The 24,245-nt window shown below is 38.7% G+C and overlaps 1 protein-coding gene and 1 long non-coding RNA gene across 2 annotated transcripts in view; one reads left to right on the top strand and one right to left on the bottom strand.

Annotated features, from left to right (window-relative positions):
* LOC115586900 (uncharacterized) overlaps positions 1-24,245 on the top strand; it is a 32,579-nt gene that overhangs the window by 707 nt on the left and 7,627 nt on the right. The window lies entirely within an intron of this gene.
* On the bottom strand, positions 7,943-10,576 carry LOC115586899 (parathyroid hormone-related protein). The gene is made up of 3 exons (XM_030426344.1): positions 10,105-10,576; positions 9,768-9,886; positions 7,943-9,174 (listed from the first exon to the last, which is right to left on the bottom strand). The coding sequence occupies exons 2-3, from the start codon at positions 9,869-9,871 to the stop codon at positions 8,790-8,792; spliced, it is 489 nt and encodes a 162-aa protein (XP_030282204.1). The 5' UTR covers positions 9,872-9,886; positions 10,105-10,576; the 3' UTR covers positions 7,943-8,789.

The raw sequence follows: 24,245 nt of genomic DNA, 5'->3' as shown, positions 1-24,245 counted from the left end.
AGTACTTATTGTCTAGAATACATTTGTGTATATGTAAAAAAAATATTTATTACAGTACATGACAGTTGTTACAGTAATGTGTTGTGTGTGATCACTTTAATGTCGATGAGTTCATTTTAATTACTCATACTGCTGGGTAACTTGTTAACCCCCTAGATCAATAAAGTACAGTAAGTAAGAAGTACACCATTTCCGTCTTGTATGTAGTGGAGTTACAGTTAAAAGCAGCATAAAATTGGATTTACTTAAGTAAAGTACCTAATATTTGTACTTCAGTACAGCAAATGATCTCCTGACTTTTTGCCAATTGTGTAACGATACTGTGCACTTGTTGATGGGTTATGGTGCTGGTAATGAGTCAAATGTAAGTCAAATATAAGTAACCATATTTGCCTGAACAGAGCTGCCTTTGTCCAATAGAACTCAGGACGGCTGGACGCTATCATTGTCTCAGCACCATGGGACAGGGCTTGTCAAGGTGTTGATCAAATCAAGTGTTCACTGATTTCATACAGGTAGTTCGCCAAAAGTTGAACCGTAGTCATGTACATTGTCTATTTTTTCACTCAAAAACATCTTTTAGCATACTGTTGTTTTGTTTTGTAACCAACTGGCCCCCTTTCAGTTTCCTTTACCAAAACCAATGAGTTGCCAAGCACCGCCCCGACCCACAGTATGTCATTCATCAAAGGGAGTGTTTATTGATCCAACAGTGCATTCTGGATGTTGTAGGTTTTATTTATTTGTACCTTTTCAGCTAATGGGGATACCACAGCCCTTTTTCTGTTAAATCTGGTCATGAAGCACCTTGTTGCACTAACCGCTCCCACCACATAGACAGCCCACTTATACGCAAGGGGTAAGGTAGAGCCAACATTATAAAACTTATAAATATACCCTCTTCATTTACCAAGCGCGTGATTAAGTTGTACCAGCATTCTTTAAACAGACGAGATCGTGCACTCTTGCTTACCTGATACATGGTAATGATGAACCATAAAGGGTTGTGGCTGTCATCTAAATGAATTTATATCTCTGTGGAAAGGCTGCTTCATGTAGTAGCTGCATAGTGACCAGGGCAGGGAGTTTTAAGTGACATGGTAATTTAAATACTTTGTGGCAGCAGTTCCAGTGTAGATGTTCTGAAAATACTTCCAACCATGACAGAATGTGTTTAAGTGTTTGCTTTGCTGGGTTTTCCTGACTCATAGGTAATACTGGCAAACACTGACGTAGTGTCAATTTAATAAAACTCTCCTGAGGATAATGCTGATTGAGAAACTGAGGATGTGCATGCCCAATGAACAGAATATTTTGCATCTGGTAGTTTGATGCAAGCGTGAAGATGTTATATTAGCAGAACACATTTTATTTTAAATCATAAAATTGTCCTGCGACTCCCGTGAAATCCCCTCCATGTGAAACAGAACATGTAACATGTAATGCAATATTGAAAGTGAGACAATTGATAAGATTTGATAGAAGGACAATGATGCAGAAATCAGAGTTTCTACAAAATGCATTATTTTATTTCATTGTTAAAAAAGATGCAATGAAACAGAAGCCAAAAATGAAATCATAACTAATGACGTGTCAAAAAGGAAATAGCAGTTAGAATAAATATGATATCTTACCATAATATCAGGTAGGCCAAAGCTAATACATCAGTGTTATTCATCTTATGCTACCAAGCTATCAGACAAGTTTCAGGAAATATACATTAACAATTTCTTTTTTATTCTTATCTATAAATTAGAGCTTGACAGAATGGGTATTGGTTGGCCGATATTATTGGCTTTTCAAAGGTATAGCACATTAGCTTATATATTGCCTGATATGCGCAAGTATGAAAATGTTTATAATTTATAATGCAGTTATAAATATATTATTCTTTAATTCTCAAGGTTTCCTGTTTCAATTCACTGGTGTCATTTTGTTTTTTTTAAAACTATAGAATATCCTGCTTCTTGTTGGTGGTTAGGAGGTAGAAGTTTCCTGTCAATAAAGCAAACATTCCCAAGAAAACACTGCCAGATTGAGTTAGGGGAGCCCCTTCCTCTGATTAATTTTCTATGAGAAGCAGGAAATGCCTCATGATGAGTACGGCAAAATCACCGATAATGAGGCAAAAGCAAAATACAAGTATAGTTTTGCTTGTTGTTCTGCAAAGTGTTGTGCTTGGCAAATGGAGAGAAGACCAACACCAAACAACAATCTGCAAAAGATATTCCATTTACTGTCATGGATTTTTGCCATTTACCATATTGCATTGATCTATATTACATGTACACCAGAAATGCAAAAAAAATTGAAGCAAACACAAAGATCTGGAATGACATAAGTTGATCTGTCCACAAGCACCTGTTTCTGGAAGGGTTTGGCGTCCCATAGCAACCCCTTGTGGCCTCATCAAATTCAATCTCAAGTGGAGCTGAAACAATTCATTGGTTAGTTGAAAGGCAGAAAATTGCTGGTCAACTATTTCAATAATCAAATATTTGCAGTAATGTTTTTTCTAGCAAAAAATGCCAAAGGTTACCTGGTTGCCAGCTTCTCCATTGTGGGAGTTTATTGTTCTTCTTTGTTTCAGTAAAAATGAACAAAAACTAATCTGTCGTTGTTCAGAGGTTGCAGAGCAATCTCTATACTCTGATGTACGTTCAGTAGTTTAACTTGAAGCGCCTGAGCATGTGCTCTTTATTGCTTCACCTTATCTGACATGCTGATGGTCTACAGATGACGGTCTGTACAAGTCAGGCCAGCTGCCCTCGCTGTACTCTAAGGAGAAGGCCAAAAGTCAGGGGGCGAGCTGACAGAGGGTGGGGCAGGTTGTCTCCTATTACTGCAGTGGCCGCCAGAACTCAGCCGGACTTGTTATTACCTTTCCCAATCCCTGTTCCTTTCTGTATAACCACAACACCTGCTGCATGACCCTCTGCTTACTCTCCACCCACTCCAAACTTTGCTGCCTGAGGGAAAAAAAAAAGTGTAAACTGGTGGATCCATCGACTGAGGATCCATCCAGTAAATAGTCATCAGCTGCTGGTGAATTAAGCTAATTTTAACAGTCATCCCTAAAACACTTAGTGTAGTAATGCACCATTTTTGTCCTTTTTTTAATGTTTGATTGTAAAATAAGCATGAGATTAACCTCCCGTCAAAAAAACTGACTGGATGGTGTTCTCTAACATGGGGCTACGTCCAGTGCAGCCATGACATCCTGTTACAGCACATAAAATATTGAAACGTATTATTATTGTTAATATTATTGTTATTATGAAGAGCAGTAATTTACAACAGCACAGCCAAGAGAAAATATAACTGTGTTTTGGAGAAATATTTGAACAAAATCATACTTTACCTCACAATCTCTGTAATCCACACACCACATACTTGCCCCTGGATCAAATCCAGACAGAATTATGATATCAATATAACTCTCCAATACTGTACTATATATTTAGCAATGTGAATCACATATATTATACACTAAAACCTTAACTGAAAAAATCATAATCAGACTGGAGATCAGAATCTTGTCATTTAGTCCAGCATCATATTTTGGCCTCTGTGTTGTTAAAACGTCACTGTGATGGCTCAATTACATTGAGAAAAAAAATTAAAGGCTGCAGCTTACCCCACTGGAATACTCATGGGCTGGATCATACAGCTCATATTTAATGGCCATCCTCTGCCAGGATAGCAAAACTTAGTGAATGATTTGTTGCTTCTTGGATAAGAGCCGATCGGTAAAAGTTAATTTGTCATATGAGAATTTTTAAAGCAGGTTTTTAGAGTTTGTGGTGTGCAAATGTCCAAATATGATGGAATAACACAGCTTTATGGAGAGTCTCAAAAGTACATCTGTTTTCTAATTTATCATTGCCATGAAATAAAAGCAGTTTTGCTCTGGAGTAGGAATATAGACAAAGGGACTCATGGTGCTTACTAAACAAAAACGGCAGAAAAAAATACCCTCACATATTTACATACAGATAAAGCACACAAGGGACTTACAAGACAGGTCTTACCTTGTTTTACACAGTAACTCGTTTTGCATTGCTATCCTTAAGGCCCAATACAGATGCATATATCTTAAAAGTATTAAATTGTTCCTGCTTTTGTGCAAAAAAATCTACATTTCTCGCTCTTTTAGATTTTCTTTTATTTAAAACAATATTTTTTAAAAACTATTATACAATGGAATTATCTTATTTCATCAATATGAAGTTATACAGCAATGTTTTTGTTAGAAGTCAAAAAATAATTTTATAAGAAAGCACTTTGTAATGATGTATAGAAATAGAAGACATGAGAACTGGGACAAAAGAGGCATACAAATGCAACACAAAATGCTTCATGAGGGATATGGTCATTTTACTAGCATGTAAAAACAAACAAGGAAAGAGAACCAACCAAATAAGAAAAGTCACAGAAACATCTTGACCAATGAAAATAAACTAATCAAAAACATTTGATACAAACTCAGTGGGAATTTAATCAAAGTGCTGCCCAAAATATGAAATCAAGCTCACTGCTACTTACTTAAAAAAAGACTAAACTGCAGCTTCATGAATGTCTCATCATATTGTTTTTAATTCTCCATTATTTAGGTGGTAGCAGTAGACTACTCACAATAGGCTTACAGAGCTTACCTAACACTAGATACATACACTTAATTTTGATGATTATTTATTCTTTTTGCAGTTAACAGTGAATGTTTTGAGAAAACTTAAGCTCAGGCCTGAAAAATTATCCTCCAATATTTCCATGGCTTCTTATTTCTTCATTTATACCTCAGAAATGGAAGGTAATCACAAAAACATCCATCTTATTGTTTACAAAAGAAGTAGATTTTTATAAACAGTATACATAAAGAATTTCCTTAAATCTCATCAACTCTTTGCTTGATGCTTAAACAAATCATGTGTATTTAAAAGCTGTCTGTTGTGACACTAATGACCTGCGGCTGCACTCTATTCCTGTTACATCTGAAGAGCCAGGCTGCCCTCGTGTGGCGATAGCGCTTTGACAGCAGTACATAGAGCACAGGGTTGATACAGGGGTGCAGGTACTGCAGCACAGTACAGACGAAGTAAAACATCTCCCATGCCTGTCCATGGCGATACAGCCCCAGGTACACACACAGCTCCAGCACATAACCAGGCAGCCAACACACTGAAAAGGTAGCAGCAGCCAAGAACACCATGACAGAGGCGCGGCGGGTGTTCCTGGCACTGGACACCGACATTACAGGGCTCTTGTGGAGAAAGACAGCCAGCCGGACATAGTTGAAGGCAATGACCAGCATTGGAACAAAGTAGTAAAGTACAAACTGGCTGAGGACCACTTGGTAGTGGTGCTCATGAATGGTTGGAAGGCAGAAGGATAAGCCCAGGCTTGGGCCCAGGCTGTCTTTGGTGGCAAACATTCGCAGTGGCAGGCTGATGAAGAAGCTGAGGGCCCAGACCAGGACAAACATGAGGATGACCAGGTCCATAGTGGGTGGGTGGTACGGGTTGGTGATGATCATGGCGCGGGTCATAGATACAGCACACAATGAGTAGGTGCTGGCTGCCAGGCTGAAGGCCAGCAGAAACTGGTAGACCTTGCAGCCAGTGTCACCCAGAGGCCACGAGTGGCTTACAGCAGAGTGCAAGGTAAAAGGGATGAGCAGGAGGGTGAGGAAGTCAGCCAGGGTCATGCTGAGTAGGAGGATGTCTAGGCGGTTCTTCCGCAACGTGTTGTGCTTGGCAAACAGAGAGAAGACCAACAAGTTGGCACAGAGCCCAATGCCCAGGATCACTCCACAGGTACAGGCAAAGATCAGCCCATACGTGTTGAGAACAGCCATATTATCACCGACGTGACTTCAGCTTAAAAAAAAAAAAAAAAAAAAAAACCTTATTCATTTTCAGGGTTAATTGATTGACAACATTCATCAGCAGCACCATTTGATATATTTTTATTTGTTTTAGTTGTTGTTTTTTTGTATTTGCTGGTTCAAGCTTTTCAGGATTTTATGTTTTTTTATCACATGCAATAGTAAACCTAGTATCTTTGTGGTTTTGATTGTTGGTCGGTTGGCACTGGAAACAAATAATGGAAATTTTTTAGACAAATCAGTAATTTTAATTCAGTAAATATCTGTTAATCGATGAGATAATGAAAATATTTGTTACTCGAGGCACTGTTTGTGAAATGCATTTTTAAGTTCATAAAATTGAATCTGAAAGGCTTGCAAACCCATAGTAAAATTCTGCATATGTACTAACAACAAAAAAAACACATGATGTAATATCACCAAAGTGAAAAGTACAAGGTTTTAACATAACAACAGCAATATAGTTATTTGCCAAGGTACAAAATGTCTTTAATTTAACAGTTGACAGCTTCTCTTAACTGTTGTATATTTCAACAGATAGTGTCACTGGAACAGGTGTTTGTCTTATCACGATTCATTGCATTTTAAAATGGAGTCACATGTAGAAAATGATCCCATCAATTTGTCATACTTACCATCCTCATTCCTCAAAGCAGCATCTTCAGGCTCATGGTTTTAAAGTGAACTATCCTTATATAGTAAACTAGAAAAGTTTTGTTTAATGTTTTCCATCCTGTTAAACTGGACTGAAGGGGGAGAGGTGACAGCCTCTCACGACTCATTACAAGGTGTGATTGCTGAATGTGGTGGGAAGAAAGGCAAACATCACTTGGGTCAAATTGATTCTGGCTGACTGGGTTTAAAGGGAAATGGCCTCAGACTAGCTGCTAAGTGAACAGTGTTGTACTACTTGTTGTTGTTAGTATTATTATTAATATTAGAGGATGTGTATCTTTTTTGTTTTAACAATATAATATATATATATATATATATATATATATATATATATATATATATATATATATATATATATATATAGTTTAACATTTTCTACACTTTATTCAAGCTATATTTGACATTGTGAAACTTGTTGACTTGTTGATCTAATCTGTGTGTCTACAATATATCAATGTCTGTGGATCTCCTTTTTTGAGAGAATGTTGCTGTAAAAACTGAGACATCTCTCTTTATGGAGATGGTTTTGGGGATTTGGGACTATGAATTTAATAATCAGCCCTCTCCAAGCGCCAAAGAACAGAAGACCAGTCTATTGATTATGTTCTCTGTTCCTCCCCCTCTCTGGAGATGTTAATGTCTCTCTCCATTGTTTGATTGATTTCTTCAGTGTGAACTGCAGGCTCCTTTATCAGGCTTTCCACAGCATTTATGACTGTGTGTCAGGTAATGGCCTACGGTGTACACTGCTGCTCTTAGCACAGGATATAGCTGATGCTAATGCATTTGCTAACCCCTCCATTACCAGTGTCTATGCTGTGCAGTCAGTGGCTGTTAAAAATGCCACATGTTCTCAAAGTGGACATAAACAGGTTTGTTGTTTTCTGTCCACGCTGTGAAGTCGAAAGCGACATGGGTGCATTGGGTGTAAATTTCTTTTTTAAGTTTAGACCCAGTTCTTACACATCCTTTCTTTCAGAAAAAACTATAGAAAGGTCAAAGGTCATGGTAAAATACAAAAACTGAGAGGGATACAATGATTTGCTTAAATACACTTGAGCAGAAAAGATACTTAGTGCTGATTAAACTCAAGATATGGGCATACATTTTGCCCTTTTCTACCTTTTACATACAGGTCTTTGTGTGTGTGTGTGTGTGTGTGTGTGTGTGTGTGTGTGTGTGTGTGTGTGTGTGTGTGTGTGTGTGTGTGTGTGTGTTTCTATACATTGAATTTAATATCACATGAGAATTAAAAGCAAGTCCTCATATTTGAGAAGCTGGAATGGGGCACTATTTAGCCTGGTAGATTTCTTGTCAACCAGCTTTTCTTTTAAAGCAAGTTGCCACAAATGGCTTGTAAACAAAGAGACTATGAATCAGAAATGTTTCTAATGACTACACTTTTAATGGTTGATTAACTGGAAACATGAACAGTATGCGCTCAGTGCAAGTGAAGAACATTATATGAGTCTGAGAGCCCCTGTCTCGGTCTTGTTCTATAAAAATAAACTATAATGTAAAACGGTGAGAGTGGGTTTGATGAAGCATCCAATAAGTTACAAGTCCATTAGGAATCTAGGGTGGGAAAGGAAAGCAGGACCATCAAAAAGAAACATCAAATCAAAACTCAACCACAAAAGAACATGTACAGGATATAACTAAAGTGCATTACGGAATTTAGTCAGCAGCACCAAGATACATTCACAAAATAAATACACACTTTCAAAGTGAAATAAATTATGAAAAAGATGCAACAGATGTATTCATTGAACAGTTTGTATGTAACTGTAAGTCCAAGATAGTTAACACAAATGGAGCCAACAAAAGTAGACCACTAAGCCTCCCAAGTTCATGAAGTTGACATAATGACATTATTCAGGAAATAAATAGTTCCTCCTATGATCTACTTGATCACACGGTTGGTTAGAGATGACAACACATGGAATTGTTAAGATGTAAATCAGGATTACAGAGGTCTTCAGATTTTCCAAATAAATATGAACTGAAGAAGATGTTATGATGATAATTCACAAAACTTCAGGAACTATGAGATTGAAAATACAAACAGCGAAATATTATACAAGCACAATCCTGGGCCCGTGATGTGAAGCAACTGAGTCAGTGATGGATCGAGTCTGTCAGATCCCAGTCTGGTTGAACCTTTGTCAGTGTCTCAGCGCAGTACCATTTAAAGTCTGTTCAGAGTCTCTTTGCTGTGGTACTGCATCATTCATTGTTCCTTTGTTGTAACAGACCGTGCCCGCCTCCTCTTCTTGTCGCTCTCTCTACGTCGGCCTAACCTCACCTTTTTTTTCCTCTTTGTGGCCACTTTAAGTGGTTGGTCCTTATAAGCCAGAGCCTTGTTGGTCTCCTGGGGCAGGTTAGGACCTTCTCTGTCCAGCCTGAACCTGTCAGGGATGTTCTTGGTGGCCCCTGGGGGCTTCTCGTGCAGGGCATTGCCACTGAATGTTTGGCTCTGGGTTCTGCTCTGCACAGGTCGATCATCGGCTGTGTGCACCTCCTCGAGCAGCTCGTGCAGCCACATACGACGCTTGAACTCTTGTAAGGAGCGACCCTTGTCATGCATCAGCTGGGCGTGGCTCACTGACCTCCTCCTAAAGCCATCACAATAAATAGATGGTCAGATCAACAAGGATAGTTGCATAAAATCTACTAGCATCCTAAAACAGTATCATGCACGAACAATACCAAGTTCATTTTCTCTAAATCTGTCAGAGATCAGTCATTCTGTCCTGTCAGATTTATTTTAAATTACTAGTGAGATTCTCAATCTCTGAGTTGAAACAGCAAAATCTTACAACTTCCGTTTTTTGCTTGACCTTTTTAATACATTTCTTGGTACACCGCAGTGTTGAGTTTATGTGTGGAACAGTTTTAGAAGAGTTGTCAGCTAATATTGAAGGTCAGGCACCAGGAAACCTCAGTACAGTAGGTGGCAGCATAAACAAGTTTCTGAGAGCCATTACTAATACATCCTTAAGAAGCCAAAGTGCAAGTCAAAACAGAGAAAACCTTCTGTACCTTAATTTAATCTGTATAGGTTAACTGCAGTTGAGTTTTCTGAATCAAATCAACAGAATTGTTTAAAAATGTTGCTCCACTATGTTTAATTTTAATAAAGCTCTATATTGCATAACATTAAATTACTTTTCTATGGTTGTCAAAATGATTATAAAAAGTAACTCACGTTCTGCTACCAAGTGCATCAACTGGTTTCCCATCAAGAGTCACTGGGGAGCACAGCAAGAACACCGCCAGACTCCAATGATGAAGAATTACTATAGAGCACATCCTTGAGCCTAAGATCTAAGAACACAAGAAATATTATTTTAGATTTAGTTAATTAAGCAAAAATTGGTTTAATTAATTAATACTAAATAGTTTTCTCCCTATTTAACAGTTTGTGTCAGTAGCAGTGTAGACAGCTGAAAAATGACACCGTTCCTGTGTACGTGAGATCTCCCAGGCGGCATTACTTCTGCCAATAAACAGCTCATTAAAGTAAAGAAGAAACTTAGACTTACATGGTATGTATGTTTACTGTGAAAGTCCTCGAAAATATCAGTCTGCAAGCTCTTAAAAGATGATCTTGTTGCAAAAACAAATTTACAAAACGACAAGAAACATTATTCTGCCAAATAAACTTTGGCCAGCTCAAAACTTGTTTCCAGGTCCATTGGTGTGAAGGCAGCCTGGGGAAATCCCCCGTCAGTCTGTTCCATTCATTTGCCTCCCAACAGTGTGTGCTGAGCTATTTATTTCTCCCCAGCGTCCCAATTAAAAGAGAGATAAAGATGGAAAGAGCAGCAGCAGCCCATCCGCTGCAGATCTGCCACTCCGCTCAGTGCAGTAATCTCATGAAGAGTAACGATGAAGCATCTTCTCTGGTGGCGAGAGCTGGAGAGCAGAGCTGAGAGGGTTGTTCAGTCCAGCACTAGAAGCGAGCCTGTGTGAGTCTGTCTGAGAGAGGCACAGAGAGAAAGTCAAAACTGCTCTTTACGCGAAGATGCAGTCACTACCTTAGCCCCTACCCATTAAGTCCAATCCTAACACCCTCCCCAACCCCCCATCCCTCGCTGTCTCTCTCCCTCCCCTAGACCCTTCACACACACCTGCTGTGACAAGAAGGTGGCGCCCACACAACATCGAAACTACTGTACAACAAAGAGTACACTTGACGCCGTCTTAGAAAATGTAATTTTTAATCAATTTTACCTTATTTTAGCCATACTCTCTAATTAAAGTCTACTAATAATTTTATCATAAAAGAGGTCAGAAATGACAGGTGTGCATCATGGAGGTAATCAGGGTTTACCAAGCAGAGAGTGTATAAGGGGAGGGGCAGGGTTACTCCAAAGTAAACAGCCAGGCCTAACCACTTTCCCAGGGGAGAATGACCATAACCTCAGAGAAACCCAACCCACAGCCTCTCACTGCAGACCATTCAATTCACCTCCACTCTGCCTCAGCAAACCAGCTCACCACCGAATGGTTACAGTGGGCTCTGAGGTATCTCTTATATCCAGCTAATAAGAAAGTGGAGAGCATTGAATTGAAGCAGCCGTATACAATACCAGGATCACCGTGTATGTTAAAGCGATGAGACCAGTCTGTTGCATCCAGCCTCAGTTGGCATAATAAATACAGCCATCAAAGGTCAGTAGTCTGATGCAAGAAGTAGCTCTGTGGTTAAAAGTGCATGTATTTTTAGGATCAAATTGGTAGACAGGGCTATATGCTAACATGTTGTTATATATGCAACAAGGGCAATATTTGAATATCTTGTAATGTGTGTAAGTGTGTGTGTATGTGTGTCTATATATGTATGTACATATGTGTGTATATATATATATATGTATATGTATGTGTATTTATATGATATATGTATGTATATATGCATATGTGTATATATATATGTATATGTGTATGTGTGTGTATATATATAGTTCAGTCTGTTCATTGGTTGTCAAGACGTGTTACTCTAAACCACAGATTTGAACAATTTGAACAATTTGAATTGATCCTCAGGGGCCCATGAGTGTCTGCACAATATTTCATGGGAATCAGTCCAATAGTTGTTGAGATATTTCAGTCTGAACTGACAGGACAGACAGAACAACATTACCATCCCTTGACCCACACTGAAAATGTGTTGTCCTTTACACATTTAGTGCAGTCTTCAATTTTTAATCTTTGTCTTACATTTTGCTTGAACTATAAAACTTTGCAATAAAACTATTAACATGGATCATGGATAATGTTCTGTGTGTACTCAGGATTCACTAGAGTCCCCCAGCTGTGGTCAAAGTCAGTTTAGATCTGTTGGCAGATTGTTCTCAACCCAGTTAAATGTTCCTGTGATTCATTTCTGGGTCATGACCCATCAGTTAAAGACAATAGTACGGCCTGTGTTAACACAGAAGTTCTGCCTCTGTACAAACCACTCCTCTTCATTACACTCAACACTATTTTTGTTTCTCATTATTTATTAGACTTAGACATTATCACATCCAGAATTGTCTTTTTAGGAGTGGCTGCTTCAGTGCCACCTGGAAAAAGCAGGTCAGGTCATAAACAGGGATGAAATTGTAATAAATGGTGAAAACAGTGTGACTACCCCACTTTTGAATATTTCAACATCTAAATGTGGCACAAGAAAGGAACTTACAACAGAATCATAGGACAACAGAATAAACCCATTATTGGAAAACAAACCAAAGTTAAAATGCAACAACATTAACCACACCATTAGGTTGATACTATATGAATGCATTGCTTCTTTGTCTATTTTTAAGGATTAATTGTTCAAATTGGTTGTAAAGTGATTACGATGAATACAGTCCATTCAAAATCCTGAGTCATTTATGTGGTTACCGTACCTACTAGCTCTGTTTTACTGGATGGAATAACTGCATTTCTCCTCATGAATAAAACCCATAAATTATTTCTGTGAGCAGTGATGATTAGTAGAATCACTCCAGGCTAGACTGGAGACCGGTTGGTGGTAAATTACTTAATAGAGGGCTCAGTATTTTACAAGCAGTCATGATTCAATTCAGCAAGGGGTCCAGAAGGGGTTGGGCTGGGACAAATATATGGCAGACCCCCCCTGCTGTCTCCAAAACTCAGCTTTCCTGTGTTTCCACGAGTCTGCCTCAAACTTCCAACACTTTAACATTCGGTAAGGAAAAAATACCTCATTTGATTCCATTCTGCAAAGACTTTACCTGCAAAAAAATATGAAAAAAAATCCCATTTCCTGGCAGACGGCAGCACATGGAACAGGAGCCAGGAAAGCTGCTTTTGATTCATGCTAAATTGCACTCTCAACACAGAACAGTATTCCTGTCCGTTTTTCATCCTTATTCACACTGCACCTACTTCACATTCACACATACAGAACATATACATACCCACCCACCCAGCTTTCAAATAATTTGTACCCTTTCGGTTCCTAACATCCAGCTCATACACACTCTGCATCCACAGAAACACCCTCATTTCATGTATAACTTCAGAGTTCAGCCTCTATTTTTGAATGTGTTGTACCCATTTCTTCTAATGGCCCACCCTATTATGTCATAAATCCTGGCCTTAGTGGCAGCAACAGTTCCTGCTTTTGTTGTAGAGTAGTTACATTCAGAATCACTATGTACTTGGCCTGTACATGATGATTCTGTCTGTGTCGGTGAGTCAGTGTTAATTCCCACACAAGTCACACTATGGTGCTGTCAGCATTACCTATTATTTTATTGCTTTTATACAGCACCACTCCCCTTTAACTCACAGTTTTTGAAATGTGATAGAAAACTGAAGAATTGTACACTAAAAACATCTAATATCTGGTCAAAAAATAATAATTGAATCTGTTTCAGTGCAGAATCTGTTTGACATTACAGTCAAAAGCACCTATATAACCGTACGTAACCATACATTTACCTGCAAAGAACTGAATTGCTTTTTACAGTGTATTTGATAATGGTCCCTTTATGATGCAGTCAGAGCTTTGATTGTTTCGCCATTTGTTCTCATGGTTTGTTATCCTGGAAAACCTCACTTGAAAAATGACTTTTGCAGAGTTACTTTTCCCCCTTAATGGTTTTTTAACGGTGAGTTACTGTACGGACCGTTTCAGTTAGTTCACTTGAGGCATGCTTCATAATGTCGTATTGTGGGCTGTTGGAAGGGTTTTCGTCTAATCATTCACACCTACCAATCATAACTGTCATCTCTGGAATGCTCTTTATTCCACTTTACCTTCCTCTGGTTCTGGTTTCAACAGCTCTGCTACTGAAGCATCAGCTTTTATTAATAAAAGCTCAGGAGATGAAATTTGAAATTGATGCACTCTATTTTCTTTTTGGTTGGCGGTTTGTTGATGCTAAAAATGTCACTTTTTGACTGCGGGTTTTGCTACAGTAAACCTGGACGCTATGCAGTGACATGAAATCAGCACTTAGAGGATAGAGCTTCTCTTCAAATTTGCTTTGGAACATAGGAAAATTATGTATTATACAATATATATAGTATAATAAACATACATGCTTACCTTTAATTGTAGATGAAATGCTGTGATCTTGAGCTACTGTATCTGAGTTCAGATTTATTTGACTGGAGGGAAATTTATGAAAATGGAATGATTGTCTAAGCTTTCTATGAACCCTTTTATGTAAGTGGTTGCTAATCCAGGCTTTTTATGTGCTGAGGCTGTAAAGTGTTGCTTACTGTTTTGTTTGGTAAGTCGAATTGTTAAGATCAGAACATTCTAAGGTTATTTTCAGATTTGTATGTATGGTTACATGATGATAAGTGAACAAGCTCCTTAGTTTCAGAAGAAACTAGTATGAGAGTTAGGTTTTTGGCTTGACAAGATATCCTGCATAAACTAAGATTTCAAGAACATATGCAATTATTTAAGCGGTTAAAGAAAGTCACGGGTTGCGTATACTATATTTGTATTGAGACAATTTTATTCCATAATATTTCCTGATTTGTGGTGCTGTGGTTGGTATTGAATCTAAATAAATGTAGTATCCAGAATAATGTAAATCTCATCACTCCATTTAAGAATGAACATTTTCAACAATATTAGTAGGGATGAACGATTTATATTGGACTGATGAATTATAGGCCTGATATTGGGGTGTCTTTGTTATCAGCTTATTATTGTATTGGCATCAGTATTTACAGTTTCATAAGAAGACAAGAGAGGGAAAAAGTCTGTGTTAACCCAAAAAAATCGTCTGAGAGCTATGGGATACTTTCATCACTACATCGTAGCCTTTCTTACCCTAAGATATGCATAAACAACAAGTTAGAAACGTATCCCCTTAACCCTTATCATGCATCACAACTAAGAAGTCAGAAAAATATTGAATTTTTATAATTTGTCATTTGTTCAGATGTCTTGTTATATCTGACCAACAACCTAAAACCCCAAAATGTTCTGTTAACTATCACATATGACAAGCGGGCACCAGCCAATGTTTGGCATAGAAAAGTTTTTTGTATTTATATTTCATTTTCTGTCCATTAACTTATCAATTAATCAACTATTTCTTTCAGCTTTGTAAAGTTTAAAGAATTAATGAAAAAATGGCGTTGTTCGTGGTCCATCAATAACCTACCTGGATCCCTCTGATACTGTGGCTGTAGCTCATATTTATTGAGAGAGTATACTGGCTCACATTTGTAACTGTAATGTTGAGTATAACATTTTACATCCTCATATCCATTATATCACATCTATTTAAATGTACAGGTTTTGAGTCAATGTTTCCAGAAGCAAATGCAGACTTTTCGGATTTGAGCCACAATGCACAATGGACAGTTTAGTCAGGATGTCAGAGAAGGGTCACCGCTCCACACTTTAAGAGGCATACATCCTGAACATTACCTAATTCCTGCTCAGGGTTACCTAAACATGCCCTCCTCCGTCACGCATTTACTTGATCTGGAAGTAGCTGCAAGATTTGTCTGTTTCTGTTTCTGCTGCTTGATATATGATAATCCTCCTCAGGTAGCGCTTTGGGGCTGATTTCTTATTTACTGCTAGATTTTTCTATGTTAATCATAAATGTCAAGCTCTTGGAGACAGTGAGTCGGGGAGGTCTTAGTAGGACAAAAGCATGTTGTCCAGACTCAGTCTAGAGCACAGGTACATTAAATCATTATTTTTCAGACAGGAAATATCTGCCACTGGACATTTTGCCTGTAAAATGTATTTCTAAGATGAAATGATTCCTACCTGGCATAACTCTACTCTCATCTGTGTTGAAGATTTTTACAGTGTGTTTTTACACTATTCAATGTTGGAGCTTGTTTCTAGTGAAAAGCTTCGATGTTGTTCACCTTGCGATTTAACCGTTTGTTTGATCATGCCCAAGATGTGATTCAGAGTGATTAAAAAAGCAGAAAAACAAGTCCAAAGCCAGAGTCTTTGACCTGGCCGTACGAGGTGCCCACCACATTAGCATTTCACTCTTGGCTGATGTTGATGGTGGGGTGTCTGACTGTGGCCAGCCTCTCTGCAGTGGCCCTGTGCTCCAGGCTCTGGGGAAGATGAGGGGGGCTCCTTACTCCTTACCCACCCCCCCAAACCCAAACCACAAGCTGCCCCATGTCTGATGCCCCCCTCTCACTCTCCTGACCTCAGAGGCAGACCCCAGGCCAGCTGGATGTAGCCTGAAACCCCACACAGTCACCACACAGTCACCACCAATGGCCGCCACCCTCCTGCCCCTGACCTATCACCCAAAACATTACCATAAACTTCTGCCAGGCTGCCAAGCAGCACACACATTAGAGCTTACAGTCAGACTCGACCATGTAAAGATAGCTCTGTCTGAGGGTAGAAAGTTGAGCTGGTGGAGAGAGGTAAGCGCTCTCGGTTACGATGGTATTTTACACGCGACATAAAACCTACTGTGGTGTTTTATGTTTTGTGGCTTGTGGTGATGCCGTGGCATTGCCTGTGGAACAGACTCCTGCCCGCTGTAACAACTACTGTGCAGTATTTGAGGCTGATGAAAAATGTGTCCGCTAGTATGTTAACCGTTTTGAAACATGCCACAAGTCTGCGTGCTCCACGTCTTTCACTCACTTGACAAATCGTGCCATTTCGCATTGCCTCAGCCGCTGCGAAAATTGAAGAATCAATAGAGGTCTGATTGAGAAGACCACACGCACATGGTGTTACGGTAATAACGGGCTGAGACTGTTTGTTTGCATAAGTGAAGAGCAGGCTCAAATCGTTAATGAGTGCTTTGCGTCCAGCGTGCAACCACAGCTAAGCCAGTGGGTCAACAAGGTTGGCCAGACTAACCACTGTGTGTGTGTGTGTGTGTGTGTGTGTGTGTGTGTGTGTGTGTGTGTGTGTGAGAGAGAGAGAGAGAGAGAGAGGGAGAGACTATGTACATGTTTGTGCATGTCGTGGAAAAGTGAAAAAAAACATACAGAAGCTGAAGTAACATTATCAGAATTTGTCAGACTTGTTTTCCTCGCTTGTATTAATTTGCTCTTACATCATCTATAAGCACTCGCTGTAATGTTTCTATATTTAACATCATTCTATATTTACTGTGCTCTGACACACATGCTGTTTTGTTTTCCCAGTGAAAAAACATGTCTTTGAGACATTTCAGTGAATATTTAAACACTGAAAAAAATGCTTAACTTGAAATTTCCAAATCATTATAATGCACAGTTTGAGCCAAGTGCACTTCACTGACTCAAAGCTGATCCATTTACTGTAAATGAGCTTGTCTCTGTTGGTTTCCTGACCAATTACTGTACAGTGAACTTAGGTCTTGTATTTATTTATCCATAGGTTATTTTAAATGGACTGCACTCAATGCAGAGGCCTTGTTGAGCGGTCTTGTCCTCCCAGCCTGTCCTGGGATATGCTAGCAGCGCTTGGCAGACAGACACGGATGCTGAAGGCAGCCTCTGGACAGCTTTATCCTGCATTGAGCAAGGCCACCCGCTTCGTGCTCACCAGGGCACAGTGACTGGCACGGCATTCCCTCTGCCTCAGATTTTACCTCTCAGTTTCTGCTTCTCCAAGAGAACTTGAGAACACTGTATGCTCCTTGAAGCTGGGAAAGGATATCAAGGCCAACCAAAGAATAGGAAGTCTTCAAAAAACACTGCACAGAGGTTATTATTAAGTGAATTATATATTTTGATAGTTAAAGGGGCGTCGTGTAGTTTTGGAAAGGAAATAAAAACTCATAATTTTGATAATGAGGTAATAATACAACCTCAGAAATATTTATTTATAAACAAGCTGTTCTCAGAGGAAGATTAGGTCCCCAGGACACTGTTTGAGGCTAGAGAGGTGGCAGGGTCTGCCACATGTAAACAAAGTAAAACAGCATTAAGGGTTTATTTGTTTATTCAGTTTATTCAGTCATGAAAACGAGGACAGTGTATTTATTTAGTTTGTTTAACTAAAAAAAAAAGGGGTCAATGAAGATCTTTCTCTTCACGTTGAAATTTCTTGTCCAAAATTACAACAGTTGATAGACTGAAAAGTAGAAGATATTTTTCCAATTGATTGATTGATTTAATATTTTGTCTTCTTCATTTAAGATTGAAGCTGAAAAAATGAATAATCATTTGATAACATATTAATAGTTTGTCATTTGTCAAGCTAGAATGCCAAACATTTCTTCCAGTTCTGCAAATTTGGTAATTTACCGCCTTTCTTTGTCTTGTGTGATAGTAAACTGAAAGTCTCTAGGTTCTAACTGTTGGTCAGTCAGATTATTTTCATACCAATGGATTAATCAGTTAATAAAGACAATTGATATAAAGATTAATCAGATGAATTAATAATTATAATAACTATTTGCTACTCGCACCCCGTAAGCTATTTATGAATTTTTGTTGTTGTGGATAATTCGTCTTACAGGTGAATCCAAAACACAAGACAAAAATTAATAAGAGGAAACTGGGGCACTGCAGCAGCAAATGGGACATACAAAGAAAAATACAGCACGAAATGTTATTTTAGGGGTTTCGCAAAGCAAATTTCAGAAGAAGCCACATTCATTGTCAGACTGACTGGTACTAAATAAAGAAGGGATATGTTATGTTTGTTAAGTTATTATTAATTGGTAGGGTTCAGTATGGGCTCTCATTTAGTAGAACTCTCTTTTATTATACTAACTCTTAAATCTGCAAAATTGAAAGATGGGATTTGTTGTTTTATTGAAAATGCTTTCCAGTTGCTTTATAAAGCTATAATAGTCAGCTGTGGTGAACAGTGACATCATGCTTTTTAACTGAAGGCCACATCTTTTGTGACTGAAGACTTCACCAAACACAGACAGACATGAGCTCTGTCAGTGTTTTTTCCTGTCAGACATAGTTAATGAGAGCAGCACTAAAAAAGTGACCGAATAAGAACCATGTTCAGTATTAATGCATACAATTCCAAGCTACAAATATCCTCAGTCTATTCTGTTTACATGGCAACTGAAATGGCCTTATCTGAAACTAAAAACACTCAATTGTCTCTGAAAAAACAGACATAAAAAAAAAGACAACAAAAACAAAAAGATAATACTTAATAAAAATCAGATGGATGCTATAGCAAAAATAATTGTAACTTAAGCATCAAAGATATTGTTGTATTATGTGGCAGGCTTGAGAAGGTGTACAGTAAATGCCCACCATAATTGGTCGAACATCATGTTCTGTCCATGTAGCTGGCGTGATTTTGGATGATGTTATTTCTACTCAGGCCAAAGAATCGCTTTTATGTATTTGTCCTTTAAAATTGTTGTTGTAATGTTCCTTTTAAATCTTTACGAGGCATAGTTTGTGGAAGTTTTCTGGTCTTGTGTTGACCTTTAGGTGATGAATCTGGTTCTGTAATGGTGGATTTTTCAGAATGGTTTACACAGAGAAAAATATCCCCACCCTCTGAGCAAAAAGCTCTAAAATAACTTTTTCTTTCAGAAATTGAAAACATGTGCTCAGCGTTGATGATGTAAATGTTAAAAAGTGTTAATTCACTAATGAACAGTGAGTCCATTAGACATTCGATTACATACTCTGGGCAGGAGATAAATCAACATTGAGTGTAATTCAAACATGGGCCGTGGCCAGGCAGCTTGTTTTCTGTCCGACTGTGGTTTTCCAACAGTCTAAATCCATGAAGCGGATTTGCTCACAACAGCCAACATATTTCTCCAATCTGCATCCCCTTGTAAAGTAAAGGAAGGAAGGCAGAGCTCACAACTGTTTGTTTTGTGCTGCCTACAGTCTCACAACCCTGTAACATAAAGCCAGGCTTTCATTGCCTCCCCGCTGCATGAGCAAAAGGGAATTAGCTTTTAAAAGTTTGTTTTGTAAGAGTTGTAAATAAAGCAGCACTGATTCAGACCTAGATCCCCTTTCTCTCAGATGGGGTATGGCTTGTGTGGGTGGCTTTGGAAATACTGAGGCATGCTGAATATGTTTATATTACACTGTCCCCAAGGAGAGTTGAGCTCTGTGGTGCAGATGGATTACAGGGGGAAAAGAGCTGTTGTAGACCTTTAAAGTTCAGTGTTAATGGTGGGAGTGAAGTGGCTGTGTAGGTGTGATGTGTTTATTTCACAGGTCGCTGGCATTTCTGTTCACGACGATATAGGGACAGGGGGGATTCCCACACTAGCCCAAAAATAAAGGTGTTTATGCTAAGGTTAAAGATACACAGAATAAAGCTGAACTGATATCACATGCCCAGTTGTGTGTAAGGGAGTCACTCTAGTAATGACCCTGAATCATCACTGGTTTTTTAAGTGACTATACGGCATTAAAATAAAGGCCGCAGTCCTGCAGAGATGCCCTGGCCTACTAATCTTGATCCAGATGTAAGAATACGTGTTTGTTTGGTACAGACCTCGACAAATGTCACATCATCATGACTTTAATAGTTCTTTCAGTGAAAATAAAAATGTTGATGGAAAAATTACCATTCCCATTAATTGTGATCATAGTGCAAAAGCAATATCTGTCAAAATAATTTTAGTTTTACTCTTTTAACATCATTCCCAGACCTAGCAGACAGATTTCTTCAGTGAAAAATGAAGTGGACGCTACCTCTCCAGCAAATGTCAGACAGTTAAAGTTAGGGACTAGCTGTTGAACATGGTGGAGCATTTAGCAGCAGAAAAGCCAGATATTTGCAATGTTAGTGGCGATAAAAACAAGGCTAGAAGATACTGAATAATGACTGAATCACAATGTTTGTTTACATTAATTTCGAGGTAGAAAAACCCTGCATTGTACAGTAGCATACATACAATTAAATGATCATTTTTCATGATGTTATTTCAAAGTGGATCGTCTAATCTATCTAAAATGCATGTTTGATGCTTTCGTATTGTATTAATAACAACTTTTTTATTAACGTTAGTTTAAAGACCTAAATTACCTTTTGTGCCACAGAATAAAGAAAATTACAGCTTAAATTTACCTAAAACTCGCAGTTAGTCTGTTAGGTAGACAGGAGTAAAGCAACCCAGTACATGGAATAAGCACAGCAGTAACATCAGATAGGTCGGACCATCGTGTTTAACTATCTATATATAAACTTTACAGTTACAACTGAAAATGACAACATAAATGAAGTTAAACAATTTCACATACTCCGCAATGTAAATCAACCACAGGTTGATTGTTGTTTTCGTCACTGTGATCCTGTTGGACTTACAGTCACCAGAAAGCCAAAAACACAAATCCTTATGGATGCTCATGTAGCTCGTGGTCTCTAGTCTCTATCATAACAACTTCCTAAGGTGATACGATGTCAGCCTTGTTCCACTGCCCCCAAGAGGTTTGCATATCAGTTAATGCAGGTTCAAAGTGTTTTGATAAAAATCGGAGAAGAAAAAATGTAAGAGGGTGTGGGGTCAAAGACAGTAAAAGATGTTGATAGATTTATTTTAACATCTCCACAGCTGTAGATCTCTGTTCCCAATCAGGACTTTTCGTGTAAGAGCACACCAGTTCTCTTCTACAGTAATGAACCACAGTGAGAGCAGTGCTGCGCTGTTCGGATGGGAGCATGTGTGTGTGTGTGTGTGTGTGTGTGTGTGTGTGTGTGTGTGTGTGTGTGTGTGTGTGTGGGCGGGCATGCCTGAGGTTGCTGAGCCTCGGCCTTCTCCTCAACATTAATAAGGACTTCCTTCCTACCAGACAGAGTCAAACACCTGATCACTTACCAAGGAGGACATGCCCACGCATCCCTCAGAGCTGGCAGCCTTCAGCCACTAATAAGGATCGGCCTGTGTTCTTTAGCTGCCCATCAATCAAAATGTTCACATGCCGGACATCCATACACAAATCATGTTTTCTCTCCGTACTCCACCCCGAATGTGTGAGAGTGTGTTTGTGTGCAAGTTTAGAGTTAGATATCATGGGTGGCAACTATATCCAGGGAGACAGAGCAAGAAATAATCCCCCTCATACACACACCACTTCAAAAATTACAACTTTTTCTCCAATGGCAATAAAGTTTGGCTTCTTTTTAGACGGGTCGAGCCAAGATACACCAGGTGAAATGTGCATTTTCATGATGTGCATAACCTCTTATTTTTCCTCCTTAAATATCAGGTTTTGAAGTGTTTTTTTCTGTAATTGAATTAGAGTGGCTAGTCACAACTGACTCAGGAACACACCGGCAGAGTTTTCAGCCCAGATGCTGTCAAAGAATGACTTGGCCAAACCAGACAAGCTGCTGAACAGAATATTGTCTTATTTACAGACCTCAAGCTTATGACTGTATTCACAAGTCAAAGTCAAAGTCCCAGCTACAGTTTTTTTTATCAAATGATCACATTTTGCTTCAGTAGTATGATATCTGAATTGTGTGGGCCACACATGTTGGCTGTCATGGATCTGGCTGTGATCAGGTAAGTGTTTCATGGTTCATATTCTGTCTGCATACCTCCCAGTAAGGTAGTGTTTCAGAAGTAAGATCTGCTCTAGGCTGTTTGTGCTGCAGGGAGTAAATGATAGTGAAGCTCGGCATAAGTTAGTGCTTCAGTGTTTTCACATCCAGTATCATCTGGTCTTCATGTTCTGTACACAGCAGAAGAACATCAGTAGATGCAGCACAAACACTGTGATTGTTTTGTTCTGATGTTGCAAAACAGATGTGATATAACACTTGATCCGTTGGAAGCATCAAGCATAAGATTCTTTGGCTTCATAATGTCTCATTTTATTGTTCACATAATTATTGTTGCATAAGAAATGGGTGGTGCACATTTCAGCCCTTATTTTAAGATAATAGTACTTTACTCAAGCACTATACATTTTTAGGTAGTACGCGGTATACGGTATAAGTACCAATTTTAGGAATTAATATCTAACTTTAGTATTTCCATTTGTTGTGTTTTGTAATTGACATGAAACTATGACTTTTCTGTGCGAAAAACGCTAATATCCTATTGTGTAATAGGGTGCAATCAAAGGCAGTAAACAGTGAAACTATTGATTGTATTTTACGTAGAACACCTTCGGGGGAATCTGCAGTTAACCTTCCTCATGCAGTTAATTATCAACATTTGTTTTCACCTCACTGTCAGGCGTTTAATCTAAAACGTCTTGTTTTTGTTGTTGGTCATTTTTATATCAGTGCACATCTGGCAATATATTAGTGCACATCTAGCCATATATAAAACGACACCGTTATATCTTGGATAGGCTGATATTGACGAATAAGATCTGCCAACCAATGTATTGGTCAGGCTCTAAACAGCACATTATCATATGAAAATGTAATGAACTTACACTGCAAAGTCATACCATGATACATATCTGTGTCATATCCCTCACATTTTTTATGATGGGGCAGTCACCAAGGTGTCAGAACTCATTAATCATAGGATTAGGGGTTTGATCCCAATTCTACCGGACTATATGTCAAAGTGTCATTGAGCAAGACAATGAAACCTGATTTAGGTGTTGGAAAAATGTTTTACTTCTTTGGAAAAAAGCTGTGTGCCAAATGAATGTCCAACATCTTAAATTTGGGCTGCATTTAGGAAAAGCATTCAGTACCTTCTTAGCTGACAGGAGTTGAGAAATTAGATATAACAGCAGAATTATTAACTTTCTCCAGCAAGTAACCACCCTGTCCAGAGAAACCTGGGCATTTTGTCACCTTGGAAAGCTTTACAGACGACAAATATGTTACATAATTTGTAAAGAACTGATTCCAAATAATTCCCTCGAGCTGCCTAAAGTAGGGTACTGCAGTTAGTTATTTGTCCCAGGCTTGCTACTGTGTTCAAGCAGAAACCACAAAACTCAGCGGCACTATCAAAGACAAACAAAATAAATCTTTATCAAGCTCCATTACCATAATGCAGTTTCTTTTTGAATATCCCTCTGTTTCGGTTTTCCACTGTACAGGTCTGAACAAATTCAATCCCCGGCTATTCTGCAGTGCTAGGGTTCTCAGTTCTGTTTGATTAGGGCAACACACAGGAGGTCCACTGCCACGGTGTTTTCTTTACCTGGGCCCATAACTCTTAAAAACACACAAACACTTGGGTTGTAAATGACCTGTTCATCACACAGTGACAGGAGAGGTGATTCTGGACTCTTGGTGGGCCAGGTGTGCAGATCAGGACAGCTGTGCCGTGCCAAGACCTGTTGGCAT

Source organism: Sparus aurata, chromosome 8, assembly GCF_900880675.1.
Source record: "Sparus aurata chromosome 8, fSpaAur1.1, whole genome shotgun sequence".
In the NCBI taxonomy this organism is placed as follows: Eukaryota; Metazoa; Chordata; class Actinopteri; order Spariformes; family Sparidae; genus Sparus; species Sparus aurata.
This window is presented reverse-complemented; position numbering and strand designations above follow the sequence as displayed.

Excerpts from the sequence above, each read along its gene's own strand:
- LOC115586899 (XM_030426344.1), bottom strand. The coding sequence starts at position 9,871 with ATGTGCTCTATAGTAATTCTTCATCATTGGAGTCTGGCGGTGTTCTTG. Across the intron at positions 9,175-9,767 it reads GATGCACTTGGTAGCAGAAC|GAGGAGGTCAGTGAGCCACG; the intron begins GTGAGTTACTTT and ends TGATGGCTTTAG.